Raw genomic sequence first — 25,268 nt, 5'->3', positions numbered from 1 at the left:
TTGTTAGTTTGAGACCCGTGTTGGGCTCTGTGCTGACAGCTCTAGCCTGGAACCTGCTTCAGATTCTGTGTCTCCCTCTCTCTCTGCTCCTCCCCTGTCACTTTCTGTCTCTCTTTCTCTCAAGAGTAAAAAAAAAAAAAACAAAAAAACAACAACAAAAAAAAACATTAAAAAAAAAAAAAAACGATCACGGCGCCTGGGTCACTCAGTCGGTTAAGTGTCCAACTTCGGCTCAGGTCACAAGTTCACGGGTTCGAGCCCCACTTCCTGCTCTGTGGTGACAGCTCAGAGGCTCAGAGCCTGGAGCCTGTGTCGGATTCTATGTCTCCCTCTCTCTCTCTGCCCTTCCCTTGCTCCTGTTCTCTCTCAAAAATAGACATTAAAACAGTTTTAAAAAATGAAGCGCCTGGGTAGCTCAGTCGGTTAAGCGTCCAACTTCGGCTCAGGTCATGATCTCATGGTTTGTGAGTTCAAGCTTGGAGTCGGGCTCTGTGCTGACAGCTCAGAGCCTGGAGCCTGCTTTGAATTCTGTGTCTCTCCCTCTCTCTGCCCCTCTCCTGCTCACACTCTGTCTCTCAAAACAAACAAACAAACAAACAAAAAAATTAGAAAGCAAATTAAAAAATAATGATCAGTAAGGAAGAAAAGTACTTTGTTGACTTCTAGTTTTTAAAGTTATTTAGAATTTTCAGAATTAGAAAATAGCACTCTTTCTTGCCCTAATGAACTTTATTTTTACAAGAAGTACCAAATATTTAAATAATTGGTGTTTTTTGGTTTTTAGTCTACTTCGATCTGTAATGTGAAATGTAACCAAAGTCTCACTATTAATTGTATGAGACTAATTTTAAGAGCAATTTATAATAGCAAAAATTGAATAAAAATATTTTAAAGCAAGAGAGAATAAAATATTTCAAATGAATTTGTTTTTTTGTGTTAATTAAATGCAGAGGACTTAACTCATCTGTGTTGCCTCTAAAATTTTTAACCGGTTGTTTTTGTAGAATCAGCGAGCCTCAGTGAACATGATGGTTGGTGACTTGAGTTTGATATCACCTGAACTGAAAATGGGAAAGCCTGCTTCTCCAAGTTCTGACTTGTATGCTTATGGCTGCCTTTTATTATGGGTATGTAATTTTTTTATTGTAATAGATTAGTTTCGTATATATATGTGCGTGTGTGTGTATATATATACACACACGCACATATATATATGTATAAACATATTTGTATCTACTTAAGTATATAAAGTGATAATTTTATAGTGGTTTTGCTCAACATATTGCTCTGGATGAAAAGCAGTGGTAGATTTTTTTTTTTTTTTTTTCAACGTTTATTTATTTTTGGGACAGAGAGAGACAGGGCATGAACGGGGGAGGGGCAGAGAGAGAGGGAGACACAGAATCGGAAACAGGCTCCAGGCTCTGAGCCATCAGCCCAGAGCCTGACGCGGGGCTCGAACTCACGGACCTCGAGATTGTGACCTGGCTGAAGTCGGACGCTCAACCGACTGCGCCACCCAGGCGCCCCAGTGGTAGATTTTTAGAAGAAAAATTAGAAAAATTTCGTAGAAAATTGTTTTTTTCTTTTTTTTATAGTTTTTTCAAAAACTATTCATATACTTCCTGTCACCTATTGTATACTTTCTACAATTTGCTTGATATATATTTTACATATTATGCTATTGTTTTACTTTCTTTAAGGCAAGATTAACAGTGAAGATAATTTTGTCCTATATTAATCTGTAAGCAGTTCCTGCATATGTGGAAAGTAAATGTTAAATGAGCCTTGAGTAAGTGTTTCTGTTTTCATTATAAACCAAATAGCTGTTTTTTAATCCATGGCTTAAACCTATTCTTTCCTGTGAATTTTGAGGGATTGGTATTAACAAGGGAGGAATATCTTTTTACTTTTTTTTGTTTTTCTTTTTTTATATTTTTCTGTTTTTATTTCTTTTGCTTAACATTGTTCTGGAGGTTCTAGCCCAGGGGTCAGCAAAATTTTCTATAAAGGGCCAGATGGTAAATATTTTAGGCTATGTGAGTCATATAGTCTCTGCTGCTCTATAAGGTAGCCATAAAATATGTAAATGAATGAATGGCTCTGTTGCAATAAATAAATAAGTAAAACCTTATATGGAATTGAAGTTTGAATTTCATATAATTTTAATGTGTCATGAAATAGTATTCTTTTTTTTTTTAAGTTTATTCATTTTTGAGAGAGAGAGTGAGTGAGCAGGGATTGGGGCAGAGAGAGAGAGACAGAGAGAGAGAATCCCAAGCAGGCTCTGCACTGCCAGCCTGGAGCCCGACATGGGGCTTGAACTCACGAACTGGGAGATCATGACCCGAGCTGAAATCAAGAGTTGGATGCTTAACTGACTGAGCCACCCAGGTGCCTCGAAATAGTATTCTTTTCTTTTCTTTATTTTACTTTTTAAATGTTTATTTAAAAACTGAGAATAAACTGAGGGTTGATGGGGGTGGGAGGGAAGGGAGGGTGGATGATGGGCACTGAGGAGGGCACCTGTTGGGATGAGCACTGGGTGTTGTATGTAAACCAATTTGACAATAAATTTCATATTAAAAAAAATAAATAAATAAAATAAATGTTTATTTATTTTGAGAGGGAAAGAGCGTGAAGGCAGGGGAGGGGCAGAGAGAGAGAGGAGAGAGAGAATCTCAAGCAGGCTCTGTGTTGTCAGTGCAGAGCCTAATGTGGGTTTTTATCTCATGACTGTGAGATCATGACCTGAGCTGAAATCGAGTTGCGTGCTTAACTAACTGAGCCACCCAGACACTCCTAATTTTCTATTAAACATTTAAAAATGTGAAAACCATTCTTGGCATGTAGGCTGTATAAGAAATAAGCAGTGGCATAAGTTTGGTGTGCAAGTGAGAGTTTGCTGATCCTAGTTTTAGCCAGTATAATAAGACTACAAAAACGAATAAAATGCATACAGTTTAAAAATGAAGAAGTAAAGCTGTTTTTATTCAAAAATGACATGATTAATTATGTACAGTCTTGAGGAATGTACTTAAGAGCTACTACGACTAACAAGTTTAGCAAGGTTGCAGGATGTAGTCATCATAATAATTAACTGTATTTCTGTATACTAGCAACCAACAATAGGAAATTGAAATTAAAATCATTTATATAGGTATCAAAAATACAGAGTTTTTAGGGATAAACATGACAAAAGATACGTAAGACCTATACCCTGAAAACTATGATATGTTGTTGAGCAAAATTAAATAAGATGTAAATAAATGGAGAGTTGCATCATGGTCATGGACTGAAGACTCAATGTTGTGTGGATGTGAATTCTTTTTTTTTAATGTTTATTTTTGAGAGAGAGAGAGAGTGTATGTGTGTGGGAGAGGGGCAGAGAGAGAGGGAAACACAGAATCTGAAGCAGGTTCCAGGCTGAGCTGTCAGCACAGAGCCTGACGTGGGGCTTGAACTCATGGACTGTGAGATCATGACCTGAGCCAAAGTTGGACACTCAACTGACTGAGCCACCCAGGTACCCCTGGATGTGAATTCTTAAATAAGTCTATGGATTCAATACAATTTCAGCAAAAATGCTTCTAGGCCTTTTTTTTTTTTTGAAAAATTGTTTTGATGTTTATATTTGAGAAAGAGAGACAGAGTATGAGCAGGGGAGAGGCAGAGAGAGGGAGACACAGAATCTGAAGCAGGCTCCAGGCTCTGAGCCGTCAGCAAAGAGCCCAGCGTGGCGCTCAAACTCACAAACCATGAGATCATGACCTGAGCCAAAGTTGGTGCTTAACTGACTTATAAAGTATTTTATATAAATTATACCTGGATGTCAATTACTGCCTCAGTGTATTTCTTCTTATTCTGTACTTCTCCATCAGCCTAAAAATATGGTTAAGTCTGGTGTATCACAAAAACAAAACGGGTGCCTGGGTGGCTCAGTCAGTTAAGTGTTGGACTTCAGCTCAGGTGATGAACTTGCACTTTGTGAGTTGAAGCCCCATGTCAGGCTCTGTGCTGACAGCTCAAAGCCTGGAGCCTGCTTCAGATTCTGTGTCTCCCTCTCTCTCTGCCCCTCCCAGGCTCGTTCTCTCTCTCTAAGAAATAAACATTAAAAAATTTCAAAACAAACAATCCACAGTTGTTTGTTTGTTTATTTATTTATTTATTTATTTATTTATTTATTTATTTTAATGTTTATTTTGAGAGAGAGGGAGAGAGTGCAAGCAGGGCAGGGGCAAAGAAAGACAGATACGAAGCCATCATGGTTATAGACTGAAGACTCAATGTTGTGTGGGTGTGTGAATTCTTTCTTTTTTTTTCTAATGTTTATTTTTGAGAGAGAGGGAGAGAGAGAGGAGGGAGGGAGTATGTGTGTGGGGGAGCGGCAGAGAGAGAGGGAGACACCGAATCTGAAGCAGGCTCCAGGCTTTGAGCTGTCAGTACAGAGCCCAACATGGGGCTTGAACTACCAAATGGTGAGATCATATGACCTGAGCTGAAATCGGCAGCTTAACCAACTGAGCCACCCAGGTGCCCCCACGGTAATTTCTTTACTCATTGTTTTCTATGGCACATCTTCTGAGTTCCTTTTACCTTTGTGACTGGGCATTTCTTTTACTCTTCTTTAATGCATGTTAAGTGTTAGTGCCCCCACCATTTTTCCTTACATTCTACTAAAATTTTCATTGTATAGCCTTTCCTTGGGTTTTCTTATTTACTCTCAAGTGTCTGGTACCGTTTATTTGTTAGAGCTCCCACATTTATGACAGTAACCCAGTTCTCTGGCCAGAGTTTCCAGTAGTGTGTACATTCCTGCTGCATAACTTCATCTTAATTTACTAGATACCTTATATTGTTCCAGAAAGGACACAAGGCAATTCATTCACAGAAGTACTTTAAAATAGAACAAGACATGATAAATTGAAAGTAGATAAGAAAGAAAAAGAGGGTGTGAACATAAAATCAAACCATGAATGAGAGTACTACCAAATATCCACCACAGAAACCTGTTTAGTACTGCTGATGCACAATTCATGTGTTGCCATTCTTTTCTTATAGCAGACACTGCAAAATGATCATGGTCATGTTTATTGGGCTCAGATATGACCTGAAAATAGCACTCAAAAGGAATAGTACTGATTGAAAAACAAGCCTTTTTTCTATCCTTGATGAATACATTTTCTATGGATAAGCCACTATGATAGCTCTAATCTTTCTTCTAGCAATTATAAGAAAGGAAATCTAGTCTGTCATACAAACCATTATCCCTAACATCAAAGTGGGCCAGTTAGGACAAGCACAACTATTAGTTTTTGTTTTGTTGTGGAAATTTTTACTCAGAAACAAAGAATCATGAAACTCTATACTCTTCAACCAGATTCAACTATTGTCAACATTTAATTACCAAGCTATTCTTAGGGATAAGACTAGAGGCCCTTATAAAGACAACATTTTACATTGCTAACCCTATGTCCCGAGTTACGTGATACTTAAAAAACAAAACTAGGTAACACTTATTGAGTGCTTACTATATATCAGTTACTTTGCATGTATTTATCCAACCTAATTCTTGCAGTGGCCTTATGTAGTAGACTCTGGGTCTGGAGTTCTCTCTTGTCCAGCAAGAGAGTGGATGCAGCATTGAAATGAGAGAGAGGCTAATATCCAGGAGGAGACAAGAGCCTGAGTAAGGGTCCTTGCTCCATTTTTACTAGGATCAGAAGACTTATAAGCATGATGGGAATGCACAAAGAGACAAACTGTGAACATTAACTCTAGGTGTGAGGGAAAGGGGGTTTTGAAGATATGTGGTATTAGGGGTTTTGGTCAATAAAAACATATTAGGGGTTTGGGTCAATAAAAAACAAAGTCCTGATGCCAGGCAGATGGTTGTTTACAGCAGGCATGAAGTACCCCATCTGTTTATCTTAGTTAGCCTAGGGGATAAGACAGAGCATGCTACATCAGGGTCAACAAGGCATCTATCTTTTGCTAATTAGCTCCACTCTGGGCAACTTTGCCCTGCTGCTGTCTATAGCCCTGTTTAACTATTTACCTATTTTGGTCCTTCCTTCCTGTGAAAGCAGCTTTCTGCTATTGTGCTAAATTGGGGTGTGCTTCCTCCCTGAATACCTAATCTTGTTTACCCAATCTTGGGTATTTTCATCCTGAGATTTCCTGTTCCTATACCTTTGTCCTATATTGGGGGCCTTTGCCCTGTTTACCTAATCTTGTTTATCTAATTTTGGATGTGTACATCCTGTGTCTTTCTATTTCTTTATGGCTTGTTGACCCGTCGGTGCAAGCTCAGGGAATTCCTAAGCTTATTCCCCACAGCCTTATAAGTGAGGAAACTGAGGCAAAGAGAAATTAGATGATTTGTCTAGGATCCCATGGCTGCTAAGAGGTGGAACCAAGATTCAAACCCAGCCAGTCTGTCTCCAGAATGTGCACTCTTTACTACTATCCCATTTCACCCAACTTTCCCCCAATAGCCTTTTCCAGTCATCTGAGCCAACAACTTGTGTTCTTCTTTGATTCTTCCATCTCCCTCATCTTGCCTTCTAGTTAATCATGCCTTGGCATAATACCTGTTATGAATTCTCAAAATTTTCTAATTATCTCTTAGATCAGTGTGCTAGTTCATGCTAATAAGAGGCTAATTAGCTTCTTAGTAAGAGGCTTGTTAGAAGATAAGCCTTTGTTAAATAACAAAATGTCAACTGAATAAATTTTAAAGATCTGTTAGCTTTATTAATCAATTCATGGATCTGGCAATATCCCATCTAGTAAGTAGAAGCGAGCTCCAAAGGACTATAGAAAAGGAAAGGTTTTTAAAGGTAAAGTGGAAGTAGAATAAAAGAAATCATTTGCAAAAAATCCATTGTTTTAGGCAAGATCATTCTCCTAAGGGGAACAAAGGGGATTTGTCAGTAAATTTCCTAGTGCTGACCAGGAAATTCCCATGTTGATTGGCTAGAGGTTACATTCCTGGGGGGAGGTTGAAACTGAAGTTAAGTTAGATATTTAAGTCTTGGTTTACTGACTTGGGAGCTTAACTTGAGTGATACCCTGTAGTTTTCTTTTTATTAACTTCTTATAATCTGCAATTTTCTTTGCTTTGATGCTAGATAGAATGTAGTTTTGAGGACTCAGGGTTCAGTCAGGAAAACGGAAGCCACACTTATTTTACTTCTAAAGAGTTTTAATACAGGAAATTGAAGCTTTTGTTGGAAGGTGTGGGATAACAGAGGTAAGGGAAATAGTAATCTATTTCAGCGTGTAGCACTTGAACCACATGGTTCTTAAGAGTTTGTCTGGACGCTGCTGGGAATCTCAGGAATCAGTGAGCAAACCTTACCTGCCGTTTCATTTTGTTTTATGTATGTTTTAACTTCCTTTGAGATTTCTTCTTGACCATGAATTATTTAGAACTGTGGTATTTAGTTTTCGTGTGTTCAGACATTTTCTTACTGTATTTCTCTATTTCTACTTTGATTTAATAGTGGCCAAAGAGTGTAATCTATGTGATACCATCCTTGAACATTGGTTGAGGTTTGTTTTATTGCTAGGATATGGTCTATGTTGGTGAATATTTCTTGAGATCTTGAAAAAAATGTATTCTGTTATTGGGTGGAATTTACTATACATATACATGTAAATTACATCTTGTTGGTTAATTATGTTCTTCATATCTTTTTATCCTTATTGTTTTTCCATCTAGTAGTTTCATTAGTTATTGAGAGAGCTGCTGAAGCCTGCAACTCTAATTTGAATTTGTGTATTTCTCCTTTCAACTTTACCATTTCTGCTTCCTATATCTTAAGATCTTATTGTTTGGTGTGTACATATTAGGATTGTAATGTCTTTCTGGTGTATTGATCCTTTTATCATTATGTAATATCCTTCTTTGTACTAATTTACTCTAACATCTACTTTATCTTATAATTAATATGACCATCTCTTTGTTTTTAAAATTAATTTTGTGTGGTATTTTTTTTTTTACCATCCATTTATTTTAAAACTGTGTTGAATTTGAAGTCAATTTCTTGTAAATATGGTTGTACATACTATTGCATTGTGTTTTATATTTGCTAAGTCTTTGCTTTTTAATTGAGGTAGTAGACACTTATGGTGATTTAAGAAATATTTTTTTTTTTTAATTTTTTTTTTTTTCAACATTTCTTTATTTTTGGGACAGAGAGAGACAGAGCATGAACGGGGGAAGGGCAGAGAGAGAGGGAGACACAGAATCGGAAACAGGCTCCAGGCTCTGAGCCATCAGCCCAGAGCCTGACGCGGGGCTCGAACTCACGGACCGCAAGATCGTGACCTGGCTGAAGTCGGACGCTCAACCGACTGCGCCACCCAGGCGCCCCAAGAAATATTTTTAAAACATGGGAATTTTCTAGTTAACACTAGGAAATTTTATTATTTTTTTAATTGAAATGTAGTTGACTTACAATATTATATTAGTTTCAGGTGCACAGTATAATGATTCAGCATTTATATATACACATTATGAAGTGAATCTAGTTGCCATCTGTCACCATATAAAATTGCTGAATTATTACTAACCATATGCCCTATGTTTTCCATTGCATCCCAATGTCTTGTTTATTTTATAACTGAAAGTTTCTATCTTTTAATCCCTTTCTCATCTTTTGTCCATCTCCCCCAAATTCCACCCCTTTAACAATCACCAGATTATTCTCTGTATCTATGCGTCTATTTTGTTTGTTTTTTAGATTCCACATTGAAGTGAAATCATATGGTATTTATCTTTCTCTGTCTGACTTTCCTTTAGTATAATACTCTCTAGGTCAATTTATGTTGTTGTAACACTTAAGGTGATTATTGATACTTTGGGGGTAAATCTATCATTTTATTATTTGTTTTGTTTTTTTTTTTCTGTTTCTTATTTATTGATTTTTCTTGCCTTCCTTTGGGTTATTTGAATATTTTTTAAGAGTTGATCTTGATTTATTATGGTGTTTTTGAGTGTATTGCCTTCTATAGTTTTCTTAGTTGTTAGTATGGATATTATATGTATGTGTCTTATTACATTCTACTGGTATCAGTGTTTCAACACTTTGAGTGAAGTGTAGAAGCCTTTTGTTTAGGTTCCTTTGCCCTCCTACTTTTAACCAGCATTGTCTTGAATGTGAGGTAGTGTAATACAATCAGTCATTGTATATGATTTAGGAAACTTATGGTGAGAGGGATAGTCTTTGGTATTACCTCATATTTCTGTTCTTTCCATTGTTATTCCTTCCTGATGCTCCAATATTCATTTTTCTTTTAAATGTTTATTTAATTTATTGAGAGAGAGAGAGCAAGAGAGAATGAATGAATCCCAAGCAGGCTGTGCATCGCAGAGCGTGTTGCAGGACTCAGTTCCATGAACTGTGAGGTCATGACCTGAGCCAAAACCAAGAGTTGGATGCTCAACCAACTGAGCCACCCAGGTGCTGCACCCCGTACTCTTTTCAAAATTTATTTCCTTTTTGGTTGAAGTGCTTCCTTTAGCCAGTCTTTAAAAGTATGTCTTCTGGTGACATATTCTTTTAGTTTTCCTTCATCGGAGAGCATTTTGATTTCACCCTTTTTCCTGATGGATAGTTTTGCTGGATATAGAATTTGTGGTTGAGAGTTCTTTTATAGGGTGAAAGATGTGCCACTTCCTTCTGGTTTCCATGGTTTCACATAAGAAATGCTCTGTTATTCAAATTGATATTTCTCAGTAGGTAATGTTTTTCTTTGGTTGCTTTCAAGATTATTTTGTTTTGTTTTTAGTTTTCAGAAGTTTCATTAATTTGAGTTTATCCTATTTGAGTCACATTTTTTTTGTTTTTGTTTTTTTTATGTGGGGGCCTTAAGACACCCTGTCACTCTCACTCCTCCCGTCCCAGGGTCTCTAATCAGTTTATTTTCCTCTTTTGACCTTTTGGAGATCGCCTTTGGTTGTTATGTTATTTGAAACATAGTTTTACTTAATGGTGAGAAGCAGGAATAAACCAGAAGTCCTTTTGCTCATTAAAAAAAATGTTTATTTATTTTTGAGAGAGAGAGAGGAGGGAGGGAGGGAGAGAGAGAGAGAGAGAGAGAGAGAGAGAGAGAGAGAGAGAAAACAAGCAGGGGAAGGGCAGAGAGAGAGGAGGACAAAGGATCCATGCTTACAGCAGAGAGCCCAGTGTGGGGCCCAAACTGTGAACTGTGAAATCATGACCTGAGCCAAAGTTGGATGCTTAACTGACTGAGCCACCCAGGCACCCTGTCTTTTTGCTCATTTTTAAATTACAGTGTGTGGAACTTATTTGGGTATGGATTTAAATAAACTTTATATAAGTAAAGTAACTTATGATATTTATGAGATGAGTAAAAATTTGAAAACTAGGGGTGCCTGGCTGGCTCATTGGGTGGAACATGTAACTCTTGATTGGGGTTGTTGAGTTTGAGCCCCATGTTGGGTATAGAGATTACTCAAAAATAAAACCTTAAAAAAAATTGAAAATGATATTTTATACAGGCATATCTAGTTTCATTGTGCTTCACTTTATTGCATTTTGCAGATGCTGCATTTTTTACAAATTGAAAGTTTGTGGCAACCCTGTGTCAAGCATTTGTTGGTGCCATTTTTCCAACAGCATTTGTCTCCGTAGTGTCTGTGTCACATTTTGGTGACTTTCATAATATTTCAGGCTTTTTGATTATTATTAAATTCATTATGGTGATCTGTGATCAGTGATTATGACTCACTGAAGCTTAGATGATGGTTAGCATTTTCTAACAGTAGGTATTTTTTAATTTATATATATATATTATATATATGGTTTTTATATATATATATATATATATGGTTTTTCTTTTAGGCATAATGCTCTTGTACACTTAATAAACTACAGTATGATATAAATGTAACTTTTATATGCACTGGGAAAACAAAAGATTCATTTGACTTGCTTTTTTGTGATATTTGATTTATTGCAGTGGTCTAGATCCAAACCCATAATATCTCTGAGGTATGCCTGTATTAAAGAATTACAAAAAAAAATTTACTGATTTTTAATGTGATAATATTGTGTCACAATAAAAGACTTTATCTTTTAGAAATATGTACTAAAATATTTACAGATGAAATTATGAGACATACAGGATTTACCTCAAAAATAATATATATGGGTTTGTGCATAGGGTAAAAGTGATCATTGGTTGATGGTTGTTGGTGCTGGGTGAAATACATAGGATTTGGAATACTTTGTGTATGAAAGAAATTCTCCATATGTAAGAGTTTTAAAAGTTTAACACGTATTTCTTGAATTATATAGGTTAAGTATTAGGGAGGAAAGAAACATGCTTAATTTATTTGTACTTAATGTATACAACCAACATGATATAAACTGCTGAGTTTTAATATATTTACTCAAAAGGTGATGAAGTATTGAAATTGCATGTAGTATATTCATCAAATCTGATTGATACTTGAGGAGCCCCAGGAACTGTTCAGTTATCTGTGAACAAATAGTTATTAACATGAAAGTGTTTTTATTCTTTAAAAACTAATGTGTGTCCTTTGAGTGAGCCCTTCTTTTTTTCTGCAGAATCTGAAGAGTTCCAGATTTGACTGGGTTGTAAGGATTAATGTTTTGTTACATTGGGAATTTATTTGTTCTCATTTTCTTTAACAGCTTTTTGTTCAAAATCAGAAATTTGAGACAAATGAAGATGGAATCCCAAAAGTGGATCGGTTTCATTTGGTATGTGGTCTTTTTGTCATTTATTGGTTGGAAACATATGCTGTAGGTGTAGCAGTAATGTAAAATGTAAATATTTGAAAATGCCCTCTACTTTTTTGTAAGAATGCAAAACGGCATTCACAATAAAGAAATACCGAAAAAATTCAAATGCCTTGCTGACACCACTGCCAGAGAATTATTGCTAGAAAATACTGCTAGATTGTCCATTTTCCACACAAATTATATAAATAATATAAGTAATAATTAAAAATAGTCTTTATGGTATCTTTCAAGATCATATTATATTTTTTTAATTTTTTTTTTTAACGTTTATTTATTTTTGAGACAGAGAGAGACAGAGCATGAACGGGGGAGGGTCAGAGAGAGAGGGAGACACAGAATCAGAAGCAGGCTCCAGGCTCTGAGCCATCAGTCCAGAGCCCGATGCGGGGCTCCAACTCACGGACCGTGAGATCGTGACCTGAGCTGAAGTCGGACGCTTAACCGACGGAGCCACCCAGGCGCCCCTAGATCATATTATATTAAAATTAATGTTTTACTACTTTTTATAAGTATCTAACTTTATCTTTTCTTTGTCATATGTTTGTCATTCATATTGCTTTGCCATTTATGCTGTATTCAGCCAACGTATTTTGAGTATCTATTTTACCCTGGGAATTGAACTAGATGCTAGATTACCAGGATTGCAGCCTTGAATAAATGGATAATTTAGAAATGTGAACAAGTGAACAACCAAGATCCCTAAGAAGGGTACTAAGAAAGTACTTTGGAGAAAGATAATTTTTAATTCTGCTGAGAAAGGGAGAGGGAAGGGGTAGGTAGAAAATGCCACCCAAGTAATTTGAGGAGAATCTTCAACATTGAATTAGGAGTTTACAAGAGGTAGAATGAGATGATGGTAGCTTAGGTAAAGATAATAACCTGCACTAAGACATTAAAATGTTAAATTCTTTTGAAAGGGAATAGTCCAGTATGACTAGATATTGATAGGTTATAAATATGACAGTAAATGAGTTTATGGAGGTATGATAATCAAACTCTAAAAGTTCTTATGCCATTTTTAAAAAATTTACAGTTTATTTATTTTGAGAGAGAGAACAGAATGAGCACAAGCAGGGGAGGGGCAGAAAGAGAAGGGAGAAAGAGGATCCTAAGCAATCTCCATGCTCTCAGCACAGAGCCTGATATGGGGCTCAAATTCATGAGCTGTGAGATCATGACCTGAGCTGAAAAAATCAAGAGTTGGACGCTCAACTGACTGAGCCACCCAGGTGCACTTCTCATGTCATTAAAAAAGTACTTACTTAAAATAATTTACAACTATTTTTATGACTTTATTTTATTAAAGAGAAGTTTTGGGTTCACAGCAAAATTGAGAGGAAGGTACACAGATTTCCCATATACCCCCTCCTCCCACATATACATAGTCAGTCCATTAACATCCCCCACCAGCGTGGTCCATTTGTTATAGTTGATAACCTGCATTGACAAACCATTATCACCTAACATCTGTAGTTTACATTAGGGTTCCCTCTGGCACTGTGTATCCCTGTGGGTTTGGACAAGTGTATAATGACATGTATTCACCATTATAGTGTCCTACAAAGTATTTACAGTGCCCTAAAATTCCCCTGTGTTTTGCCTGCTCTAAACCCCTGGTACCATCAAATCTTTTTACTGTCTCCAGGGTTTTGCTTTTTTTTAAAATGTCATGTAGTTGGAATCATACAGTATGTAGCCTTTCCAGATTGGCTTTTTCCCACTTAGTAATATGCATTTAAGGTTCTTCCAGGTCTTTTCATGGCTTAATAGCTCATTTCTTGTTAGTGCTGAATGATACTCCATATTCTGAATGTACCACAGTTTATTTACCTATTTACCTACTGAAGATCATTTGGGTTTTGTGTAGGTTTTAACAGTTATGAATAAATATCCATGTGCAGGTTTTGTGTGGACATAAATTTTCATTCCCTTGGATCAGTACCAAGGAGCACAGTTGCTGGATTGTATGGTAAGAATGTTTAGTTTTGTTAGTGCCAAACTGTCTTCTAAGGTGGCTGTACCATTTTGCGTTACCATTCCTATTGCTCCACATCCTTGCTAGCATTTGGTATTGTTAGTATTCTAGATATATAGTGGTATCTTGTTTTTATTTTACATTTTTCTGAGACATGATCTGGAACATTTTTTTCATATGCTAATTTGCCATCTGTATATATCTTCTTTGGTGAGGTGTCTGGCAAGGTTTTTGGCCCATCTTAAGTCATGTTGTTTTCTTATTGTTGACTTTTAAGAAATCTTTGTATATTTTAAAACACAGTCCTTTATCAGAAATGTCTTTTGCAAATATTGTCCCATAATTTGTGGCTTGTCTTCTAATTTTCTTGACAGTGTCTTTTGCAGAGCAGAAATTTTTAATTTTAATTTTAACGAAATCCAGTTTATCAGTTTCTTCTTTCATGGCATTTGGCCTTGTGTCTAGAAGTCATCGCCAAACCCAACTTCATCAAGGTTTTCTCCTATGTTATGTATTGGGAGTTTTTAGTTTTGCCTTTCACATTTAGATCTGTGATCCGTTTTGGGTTAATTTTTTGTGAAGAGTGTAGGGTCTGTGTCTTGATTCATGTGGATGTCTAGTTTTAGTGCCATTTGTTAAAAAGACTATCTTCATTGTATTGCCTTTTCTATTTTGTCAGAGATTAGTTGACTATAATTAACAGGTATGTTTTTATCCATTGGTCTATTTGTTTATTCTTTAGCTGATACCACAAAGTCTTCTTGATTAGTGTAGCTTTATAGTAAGTCTTGAAGTTGGTAATGTCAGTCCTTCAACTTTGTTCTTCAATATTGTGTTAGCTATTCTGGGTCTTATTTCCTCTCCATGTAAGCTTCAGAATCAGTTTGTTCATATCCACAAAATAACTTCCTGGGAATTTGATTGAGATTGCATTGAATCTATAGATCAAGTTGGAGAGAATTGATACCTTGACAGTATTGAGTCTTCTTATCCATGAACATGGAATATCTCTCCCATTTATTTAGTTCTTTAATTTCTTTCATCAGAGTTTTGTACTTTTCCTCATATAGATCTTATACCTTTTTTGTTAGATTTATATGTAAATATTTTTTTTCGTGTGCATTGTGTTTTTAAATTCAAATTCCACTTATTCATTGCTGTATATAGGAAAGTGATTGACCTTTGTATGTTAACTTTATATGTGACAACATTTCTATAGTCACTAGTTCTAGGAGTCTTTCTGGTGCTTTCAGATTTTCTAATACAGACAGTTGTTATCTATGAACAAAAACAGTTTTATTTCTTCCTTCCAGATAACATGATCTCATGCCATTTTGATTGTGTGGACTGCAGTGAAGGAACGCATACAGTTTTATTTAACTCTGTAGTCCTTTAACTTACTTGGCCACAGAAATATTGTATTTTGTAACATCTAATATCCCATGAAGTTAGCATTTAAAAAACAATCATTAGAAATGATTATTAAGGAGCTTTCCACACTTCTTGGATAGTAGTAAAAAACATTGGAGACAATTTTTGGGAGACTATGAAATATTTTATTACACTTACTGGCTATAGTATAGAAATGGGATAACAAAGTTGATAATGTCTTACACTTTTAAAAAACCTATGATACAAATTTCTTGCCATTAGAAAAATACCAGTGCTGCTACGTTAGAGGTTACAGCTTCCCCCAAAGTGAACACTTGAAACTCCTCTTTTAGGCTTAATATAAAAATTACACTGCAACAAATTATCCTGAAATTTAGTGATTGAACACACATTTACTGTCCTATTGTTTGTGAGTCAGGAATCTGAGCATGGCTTCTTTGGGTTCTGTGCTTCAGGGTCTTTCACAGGCTGCAATCGAGTTATCTGCTAGGCTGTAGTAGTCATCTTTTTAAAAAAAATTTTTTTTAACGTTTTATTTTTGAGACAGGGAGAGACAGAGCATGAACAGGGGAGGGTCAGAGAGAGGGAGACACAGAATCTGAAACAGGCTCCAGGCTCTGAGCTGTCAGCACAGAGCCTGACGCAGGGCTCGAACTCACGGACTGCGAGATCATGACCTGAGCTGAAGTCGGTCGCTTAACCGACTGAGCCACCCAGGCACCCCTGTAGTAGTCATCTTAATGCTCAGCTGAGGAAGATCTACTTTTAAGCTCACATGATTGTTGATAGACTTCAGTTGCCCTCTAGTTGACCAGCAGTTGCCCTCAATTTTTGCCGTATTTCCATCATGGCAGCTTGTTTCATCAAAGTGTATGAGCAGAGAAAGTAGTAGACAGAGTCTGTTAGCTAGACTGAAGTCACAGTTTTTCATAACCAACTCACTAGGTCAATCCTACACTCAGCAGGAAGGGATTGTATAACGACATGAATACCAGGAAGGAGAAATCATTGGGGAACATCTTAGAAGTTTGCCTACCGCAGGTTGTAATCCATTAGCTGTGTGCTAGGCACTCTGCTAGGTGTATACATAAAGAAGGTGAATAAATAGAAGTCTTTATTTAATGTGGGTAGCTACTTGTGGAAATCAAATTAGAAGAATACTTGGCTTGTGTAGTATTTGCTTGTGTGATCTGAGGCAGCTGTTAGTGCTGGGAATGGGGCTGTCTTTATTTATGTTTTGCAATCACACGTAGTTATCAAACAAATGAGGGAACTGTAGTCTAGACCTTACAGGGGCGATATCACAAGTGGAGAGAAATCATGGAATTATGTAACTGACAGAGGTATTAGAGGATAATTAATTCACTAGTTTCTAGCCCTCAGAAGAATTTCTTCAGTAATAGATCCAACAGATGGCCTTCAGCCTCTGCTTAAGTTCAGAGCAGTTCATTCTCTGTTGTATAGCTCTTAGGTTGATTTCAAGGTAGTTCCTTAATATATCGTATGTATGATAAAATATTCAAAAGTTACGAAAAGAAGCACATCTCTATCATTATGTACCTCAGCCATCCAGAAGCACCATTGTTATTGTGAATCTTCCCAGAAAAGTCTATGTATGTATCTATCCTTTAAAAATAGATTATTGTGGGGTGCCTCAGTGGTTCAGTCAGTTGAGCATCTGACTGTTGATTCTGGCTCACAGTTTGTGAGTTTGAGACCCATGTTGGGCTCTGTGCTGATGGCACAGAGTCCGCTTGGGATTCTCTCTATCCCTGTCTCTCTGCCCTTTTCCTGTTTGTACTCGCTCACTTTCTCTCAAGATAAATAAGCATTAAAAAAATAAAAATAGATTATTGTTTCATTAAGTTTTTAAAAAATTATATTTAATCTGTAGCTCAGTAAGGGCAGGGACTTTGTGTTGTGCATCATTGTATCCCTAGTGTCCATAGCAGTGTTTGAGGTATAGTAAGACCTTATTAAATATTTTTTGAATGAATGAATCTTTTCTATTGTGGTAAATGTTCTTCATCTGCCATTTTTTGGACTCACTTTTTCCTCTGTTTCCCCTCTGTATTTTTAATCTCTCTGGAATCCATTTTTTTATATATTCAGTAAGGTTCTAATTGTATCTTTTTATATGTGGATAGATAATTGACCCAGCACCATTCAAGTGTCAGTCTGTCCCCACTGATGAATGATACCACTCTGTTCTGTGCCAAATTTCCATGTACTCATGAATCCTGGGCTCTATTCTGTTCTTTGGCTTGTTTATTGATCCTTGTGCCAACACTATGCAGTTACATGGTAACTAGTGAATTAATTATCCTCTAATACCTCTGTCAGTTACACAATAACAGTTAAGAGGCCGTTTCTTGTTTTGTCTCTCTTTTTCTTCTGCTTGTTTGTTTTGTTTCTTAAATTCCACACATGGGTGAAATCATATGGTATTTGTCTTTCTCTGACTGAGCATTTCTTATTTCAGTTAGCATTATACTCTCTAGGTCCAACCATGTTGTTGCAAATGGCAGGATTTCATTCTTTTTTATGGCTGAATAATATTCGTATTGTTATTGTGTGTGTGTCTGTGTACGTACCCACATTTTCTATATCTTTGATCTATGGGTAGACACTTGGGCTGCTTCCATAATTTACACCACATTTTCTTCATCTGTTGATGTACACTTAGGTTGTTTCTATATCTTGGCTATTATAAAATAATACTGCAGTGAACATCTTTTTGGGTTAGTGTTTTTAGTTTTGGGCTATTATAGTTCTGGGCTATTATAAAATAATACTGCAGTGTATATCTTTTTGGGTTAGTGTTTTTGTTTTCTTCAAATAAATACCCAGAAGTGGAATTTCTGGATCATATAGTAGTTCTATTTAAAATTATTTTGGAACCTCCATACTGTTTTCCACAGTGGCTGTACCAGCTTACCTTCCCAGCAATGTTTTTTTATTTTTTTATTAGAAAAATTTCTTTTAATGTTTATTTATTTTTGAGAGACAGAGTCAGAGTGGTAGTAGGAGAGGGACAGAGAGAGAGGGAGACACAGAATCTGAAACAGGCTCCAGGCTCTGAGTCGTTAGCACAGAGCCTGATGTGGGACTCAAACCCATGAACCGTGAGATCACGGACCTGACCTGAAGTTGGACACTCAACCGACTGAGACACCCAGGTTCCCCCCACCCAGAAATAATTCTTCAAGGTCATGTTTTAGTTTCCTAATTTTCTCAAATATATTTATATATATGTATTTTTTCTGATCAAGATCTCAGCAAGATCAACTTGTATTTGGTTAATATATCTATTAAATTTCCTGTGATCTGTAAAGTTTCCTCACACCCACATCCTTTTCTACATGCCATTTATTTGGTGAAGAAACTTTAATTTCACATTTTGGAATTGATTGATTACATCTTTATGGTATTCATATTTCCCCTTTCTCCAGTTAAAAAAAAACTTGTAGATATGGAGACATAGTTAATTCAGATTCAGTTTAAAAAATTTTTTTTAACATTTATTCATTTTTTGAGAGTGAGGGAGACAGAGCGTGAGTGGGGAGGGGCAGAGAGAGAGGGAGACATAGAATCTGTAGCAGGCTCCAGGCTCTGAGCTGTCAGCACAGGGCCTGACACAGGGGGGACTGCGAGATCATGACCTGAGCTGAACTCGGACGCTTAATTGATTGAGCCACCCAGGCGCCCCTCAGATTCAGTTTTTACACCAAGTATGTATTATAGGTGGTGCTTTCCACATCTGTTGTATCATGTGAGGGGTGTCATAAGGTGTCAGGTGTCACAGTAAGAGTTATCAATGGGTTCAGCCTAATCCATGCATTAGTTAATTTTTCCATTTACTGCCTAATAGTTTTAGCATTGATGATTGTAGCATAGATATTTTGTTTTATTGAAGAATGGTGATTTTTCAGTTCTGTTACTGCATCTGTGTTTATTAATTGGAATCCTTCTGTAAAAATAAACTTTGTCTCACCAGATATTGGGTTACCCTAAATTTTACTTCATTCAGTAATTTCAGGGAAAGCAATTTTAACAATAGTGAGTTGGTGTCTTTGTAGCCTCCAGAAGACATCAGTCAGATTTCAAAATTTTGTTTTAAATATTTTAAAATTGTAATAGATTTAAACATAGTTTCATGTGTCTCGTTTAATTTTAAGTCAATTTTTTGCTCATGTTGTCCCATTTTTTGGAGAATGTTATTTAAGATGCATCCTGTGACTTTTGTCACAGATCTGTCTTTTATAAATTGATTTTTGCATGATACTATGTACCTAATTATCTTCTACAATCCTTATCTAATAACTGGATCGGTCAATTTTCCAAGGAATCCTGAATCCTTTTAGTTGGAAATTTGGAGACAAAGATATGGGTTTAAAGGTTGCTCATTGTTATTGGATCTTTTCAAAAGGCAGTGCATATTTTTTTTTAGAAAAATAAAAATGAGGGGTGCCTGACTCGGTTGAGTGTCTGACTTTGGCTTCAGGTCATGATCTCATAGTTTGTGAGTTCGAGCCCCACTTTGGGCTCTGACAGCCCAGAGCCTGCTTTGGATCCTCTGTCTCATCCACTTCTGTCCTCCCCACGAGTAAATAAACATCAAAAGAAATTTTTTTTTAAAAAAAGAAAAGTAAAAATGAATACATTGTATAAGTTTTTCCAAGTCAAATTCAAGATTATAGACATTTTACTTAAATTTAAATCTCCTCTTCCTTTTACACTAATTATCTTAATATTTATGATATTAGCAGTTACATAATAGCTTTATTCTACAACAAATGTAATAGTTTAGTAATAACAATGATATTATTAGAAATACTTAAGGTTCTTGAATATAGTTTTTAACATTTCTTGGTAGGTTTTTCTATTTGTTCTTAGGATAAATCTCATTAGAATTTTATCCCACTAAGATCGTAAAGTCAAAATACATGTCTTAAAGTTACTTGAATTATTTTCTATATGATTATATCATCAGATACATAGATAATTTTGGTTTTGATTTTTTAAAACATTTATTTATTTTATTTTATTTTATTTTATTATTTTATTTTATTTTTTTAATTTTTGAGAGGGAGAGAGAGAACCAGCAGAGGAAGGGCAAAGAGAGGGGGGACAGAGGATCTGAAGAGGGCTCTGTGCTTACAGCAGAGAGACGGATGCGGGGCTCAAATTCGTGAACCAAACCATGAGATCATGACCTGAGCTGAAGTTGGATGCTTAACTGACTGAGCTACTCAGGTGCCCCTAAGTTTGAGTTTTAGAGAGATGGTTTTTGTATTTGTTCTTTAATTGTGTTTTAAGATTTAGTGAAATTTAGTAATCTATGAGAGGGAAAAGCTTAAGGAAGAATTTTTTGTTTGTCATTACTTTTGGGAGTTGAGTAGTTTTTTCCTAGTACTTATATAATTTTATTTTTTACATTTAGATTTTTGATACATTTGGAATTATCCTTTGGTGTGAGGAATAGATCTGATCTTTTTCCATGGGGTATCCCTTTGTCCCAATGCCTTTTATTAAAAAGTTATATCCTTCCTTCAAATGCCATTGTTTTGCATACTAAAATTTCATTTGTGCTGGAGTTTATTTTTAGTTTTTCTAATTTGTTTCATTGGTTTGTTTTTTTTCATATTTCAGTGTTATATTCTTTTAATTAACAGATTTTTACCTTTTAATACTTGGGAGGGCTAATTTCTTCCTCATTGCTATTTTTTTATTAGAGCTTTCATGTCACTTTTTGCTTATTGTTTTTCTAAAAGATCTTTACAGTTAACTAAATCTAGTTCCAAAAAAAATGATTATATTTTTTTAGAATCGTATAAGGTTTATAAATTAACTTAGGGAAAATTGACACATTTGTGATGAGAGTCTTTTTCCAAAATCCTGATATGATTTTCTACTTATTTTAAATCTACTTTTGTGGTTTTCACAAGCATGTGCTAATTTTTTCTCATTTAGATTTTGTAATTTTTAGTTGTTTATATCTGTTGAAGGTTCTGTCTTTAAATATTATAAAAAACATTCTGTAGAGTGCAATGTGGGCATTGTCAATCATAAATTTAGCAGGTGTTTACTAAATATCTGCTATATCCCTACCACTGTGCTAGGGGATGTGTTGGGGATGAAGTGATATACTAAAATTTCTGATCTTGAGGATCTTAGAGTCTAATGAGGACAGTAGCAATAAATAGGTGATTTTTATTCAGTGTGAAATATGTTCTGTTAGGAGTCATCATAGAGAGGAAAAAAAGACATACCCAGATGCTTTGTCAGGTGGAAATAATGGAAGAGCAGTTTTATAGTGTTGTTTAAATTGATAATACAAATAACTTTGAAATAGTGATACCTAATAAATTCTGGCTCCCATGATGATGATGATATAAAAACTAAAAAAAAAATGAGAATGATGACAATGGTAGTGGTGGTTGAAGAGTTCCTAGAGGTGATAACCTCAAAACTGAAACCAGAGACAGTTGATCAGTAAAGGAGATTACCCTTCCAGACAGAGCTTCAGTGTAATCATTTCATAGTGTCAAACTCTGACCAGTGCCCTAAAAAAAGGGAAAAGGAATAGTCTTAAAATACTCTTTTTTGGAATTTCACTTGTTTTTGAGATATTTCAGCTGTGATTCTCTTTCCTATTACAGTTTTTCCTTGTAATTCAATGCCATTGTTTTATTATAGGAATAATAATTCCTTTCCAATAAAAATTAATTGAATTTTGTAGAAATTGTAAAAAATCTAAATAGGAAAAATTGATTTTAGCTTTGTGTTATTGATTAAAAGTATTTTTGAATTGGATCCTCCTTCCTTATAGAGGTTTGTCTTTTTGTTTTGATTTTACTTTTGTTTTGTAACCTGTCTTTTTCCTTGCAGGATGATAATGTCAAATCCCTCCTCTATAGCTTGATCTATTGTAGAAGTTCAATGACTGCTGAGCAGGTTTGGAATGCTGAATGTTTCTTGGTGCCAAAGGGGAAATCACCTCCAAACCCAGAAAAAGATACTGAATATACCCAATATAAAGAGGAAGAAGAATTAAAGACGGAGAACTTGAATAAATATAAGGAAAAGACAAGAAATGGTGAAGCCAACTTTGATTGATAGATTAGTATTTTTTTGTTGTTGCAGATGTTCCTTTTAAAACTGTTTAGTTAAATAAACCGAAAAAATCTGGAAGTGTTCTGGAGCTAGTTAGGTTGTGTCTAGTATTCCAGTTGTGAAAAATAAAAGATGTTTGGCTATACAAAAAATTGTATACTTTGAAATTTCATTTAACTGGAGTTGTTATGGAAGGATTTTTTGTCTGTGATTACTTTTTGAAATTGCATAATTAGACTATGATACTTACAGTAGAAAAGTTATTAGATTTTTGGACAAATCATATGCAGATTTTCAGTTATATGAGCCAGCTAATGGTGAAAGGTGATACATTCAACAAATGATAATTGGTTTTGTACTCAGTTCTGGAGATATAAAGGTGATTAAAACATTGTCTGTACACTTATAAAGCACACAGTCTATTGAGAAAGAGATACAAATGAATCTTCATAATACAATTTGGAATATCCAGTGATAGCTCTGTACAGAGCTTTATGGGAATGCACAGGAGGGATACTTACACTGTGGAAGAGGGATGTTATGGAAGGCATTCTGGAAGAGGTAGTACCTTAGTGAAATGTTAAAGAATGAGTAATAAAGTTGAAGGAGGGGCAAGAGTATCTTAATTGGCAGAGAAAACATTATAAAAGCACTGAAGGGAGAAACAGTTTGTTGTGTTTAATAGTATAGGCAGGGAATAGTCCTATTGTAGGTGGGTGAAGGCTTTGTAAAAATAGTAAAATACTCAGACCTAATCATTTTATAGAAAATGTGGAGTTGTTGAAGAATTTTAAATAGCTTTACCTTCTTCAAAATCCATCTTCTGCTTACTACCAGGATAGGAGATAGGGAGACTGGTTAGAAGGCTGTTAAAATAAAGTAGGTGAGAAATGATGAAAACAAGGTCTAGAGAAATAGAGTGATGAAACTCATGGGACAAATTTATGAAATAATTAGAAGGCAGAACAGTTGAACTTGGTGATTGAAGTGTATATGGACTAAAGTAGTATGGTAGAGTATCTAGTTGCCTATTTAAAACCCAGCCTTCCTTTCTTTGTTAATGATAGGTCCCAGTTTCATTTGGGATGGTAATGTATTTGCCTAAAAGACTACATTTACCATTTCCTAACCATTAGTTGAGGTCTTTTGCATAAGTTCTTGCAAATAAGGCTCCTTAAAAGGAGCTGACTTAGCTGGGAGATGTGCTCTTTTGCCTTTACCCCTTTTTTATTGCTTAGAAGTGAACATGGTGGTTAGAATTTAGGCAGCCTCCTTGGATCATGAAGTGACTTTGATGAAAGTCAGGATGAAACCCTGACTGGAGTGATGGAGTAGCAAGTTAGAACGGGCTAATGTCCTTAATATTCTGGAGCTTCTGTATCAGCCTCAACCTTTCATATTACTTGAGAGAATAAATCCTTACGTCAAAGTGTGGTCCCTGTACTAGCAGCTTCAGCATCACCTGAGAACTTATTAGAAATGCAGATTCTTGGCTCCATTCTGGACTTACTAAATGAGAATCCAGGGGTAGAGCCTGAAAATCTGTGTTTTAACAAGCACTTTAAGTCATATGCTAATCCACAGTAAAGAGAACCATTGCCACACATTCAAGCCATTGCTACTTTTTGGGTTTCCTGTTTTATAGTAGAGCTTAATTTTAGCTGATTCAGTTATAAAGATGCAGTAGTTAGGTTTAAAGTAAACTTGGATAATTAAAAAGAACAAAGAATAGATCACTTTGTTTATACTCAGTGTTTAAAGAATCAGACCGGCATTTTCCAAATGTGTTTTGCTGAACACTAGTCCCTTGGGATGTTCAGCACAAAAAGAGTTCTGTGATTAGTTGTTTGGAAAATAATGAATGCTAAATTGGAGATTGATTATACACATTAGATGGTAACATTTCTAAAATGTCTAGAAAAGAAACTGTTTAGTTTTATTTAACCCAGTGTATGCCAAAATTGGTGAGATCCTTTTTTTTCCACATAACGCCTAGCAACTTTTCTCTTGTGAAACTGGGGTGGCAATCAGATTTTGTGCCATACTAAGGTAGTATTTATTTTTATTTATTGTTTTAAAATGGCAAATGATGTGTGATGAAAAGAGACAAATTCTTAAGTATCTCTTTAATGCCACATGTTTATTTAAAAAAATTTTTAAAAAGTTTATTCATTTTTGAGAGAGGCAGAATAGGGGAGGGGCAGATAGAGAAAGGAGACACAGAATCCGAAGCAGGATCCAGGCTCTGAGCTGTCAGCACAGAGCCTGACGCGGGGCTCAAACTCACAAACCGCGAGGTCATGACCTGAGCTGAAGTCAGATGCCTAATCAACTGAGCTACCCAGGCACCCCAAATGCTACATATGTTTCTTGAAATATGTGTATATATGTTTAACCGCAATGCAAAGGCAAGTAGATATGTTCACTGTCCTGTGGGCAGTTTGAGAATGATGCAGTATAATGAGCTATAAGAAAAGCAATAATGTATGTCACTACAAGAAAGAAAGGCAAGAGAAGAATGATAAGGTTGAGGAATAGACATTTGAACCATTTTAGAGGAACAATGGAATTTCACTTGTTTGTAAATGGAGATGGTATTTCAGGCCAAGGGAATTAAAAGAGCTCCAAGAGTAGATTTGGGAAAAGGCAAGAATTTGGCTGGAGTATAGGACATTAATGGGGGAGCTGAGAATGGGCTTGGAAAAGTATTTTGCACATAGATCATAGAGGATTGTGAGTTCTATAAGAGATGAAACTATTAGAAACTTGTGAGCAGCTGAGTTGCACAGTCCAGTTTATGTTAGAATAAAGTAGCTAATCAGGATGATTTGGGCAGGGAAATAATGGATGTGAGGAAAGAGTCAAGGATGGCACATTTCACCAAAGTAATTGAGGCAAATAAAATGTCCTGTATTAGATCAAGGTACTGAAAAGGAGAGAATTAAGAATATGAACTTTTTCTGAAAAGAAATTTATGGGAAGCT

General features: G+C 35.7%; 1 protein-coding gene across 3 annotated transcripts in view; it reads left to right on the top strand.

Annotated features, from left to right (window-relative positions):
* The window catches only part of STK31 (serine/threonine kinase 31), a 76,668-nt gene extending 54,238 nt beyond the window's left edge, over positions 1-22,430 (top strand). For all 3 annotated transcript variants that reach the window (XM_025929738.2, XM_025929739.2, XM_086694285.1), the window contains exons 22-24: positions 1,005-1,127; positions 11,691-11,759; positions 22,060-22,430. In XM_025929738.2, coding sequence (XP_025785523.1) covers positions 1,005-1,127; positions 11,691-11,759; positions 22,060-22,287 — 420 coding nt within the window. In that variant the 3' untranslated portion in view covers positions 22,288-22,430. The remainder of the gene's footprint in view (positions 1-1,004; positions 1,128-11,690; positions 11,760-22,059) is intronic.
* The last annotated feature ends 2,838 nt before the right edge of the window (positions 22,431-25,268 follow it).

This window comes from Puma concolor, chromosome A2 (assembly GCF_028749965.1).
Source record: "Puma concolor isolate L17-30 chromosome A2, mPumCon1.1.hap2, whole genome shotgun sequence".
In the NCBI taxonomy this organism is placed as follows: Eukaryota; Metazoa; Chordata; class Mammalia; order Carnivora; family Felidae; genus Puma; species Puma concolor.
This window is presented reverse-complemented; position numbering and strand designations above follow the sequence as displayed.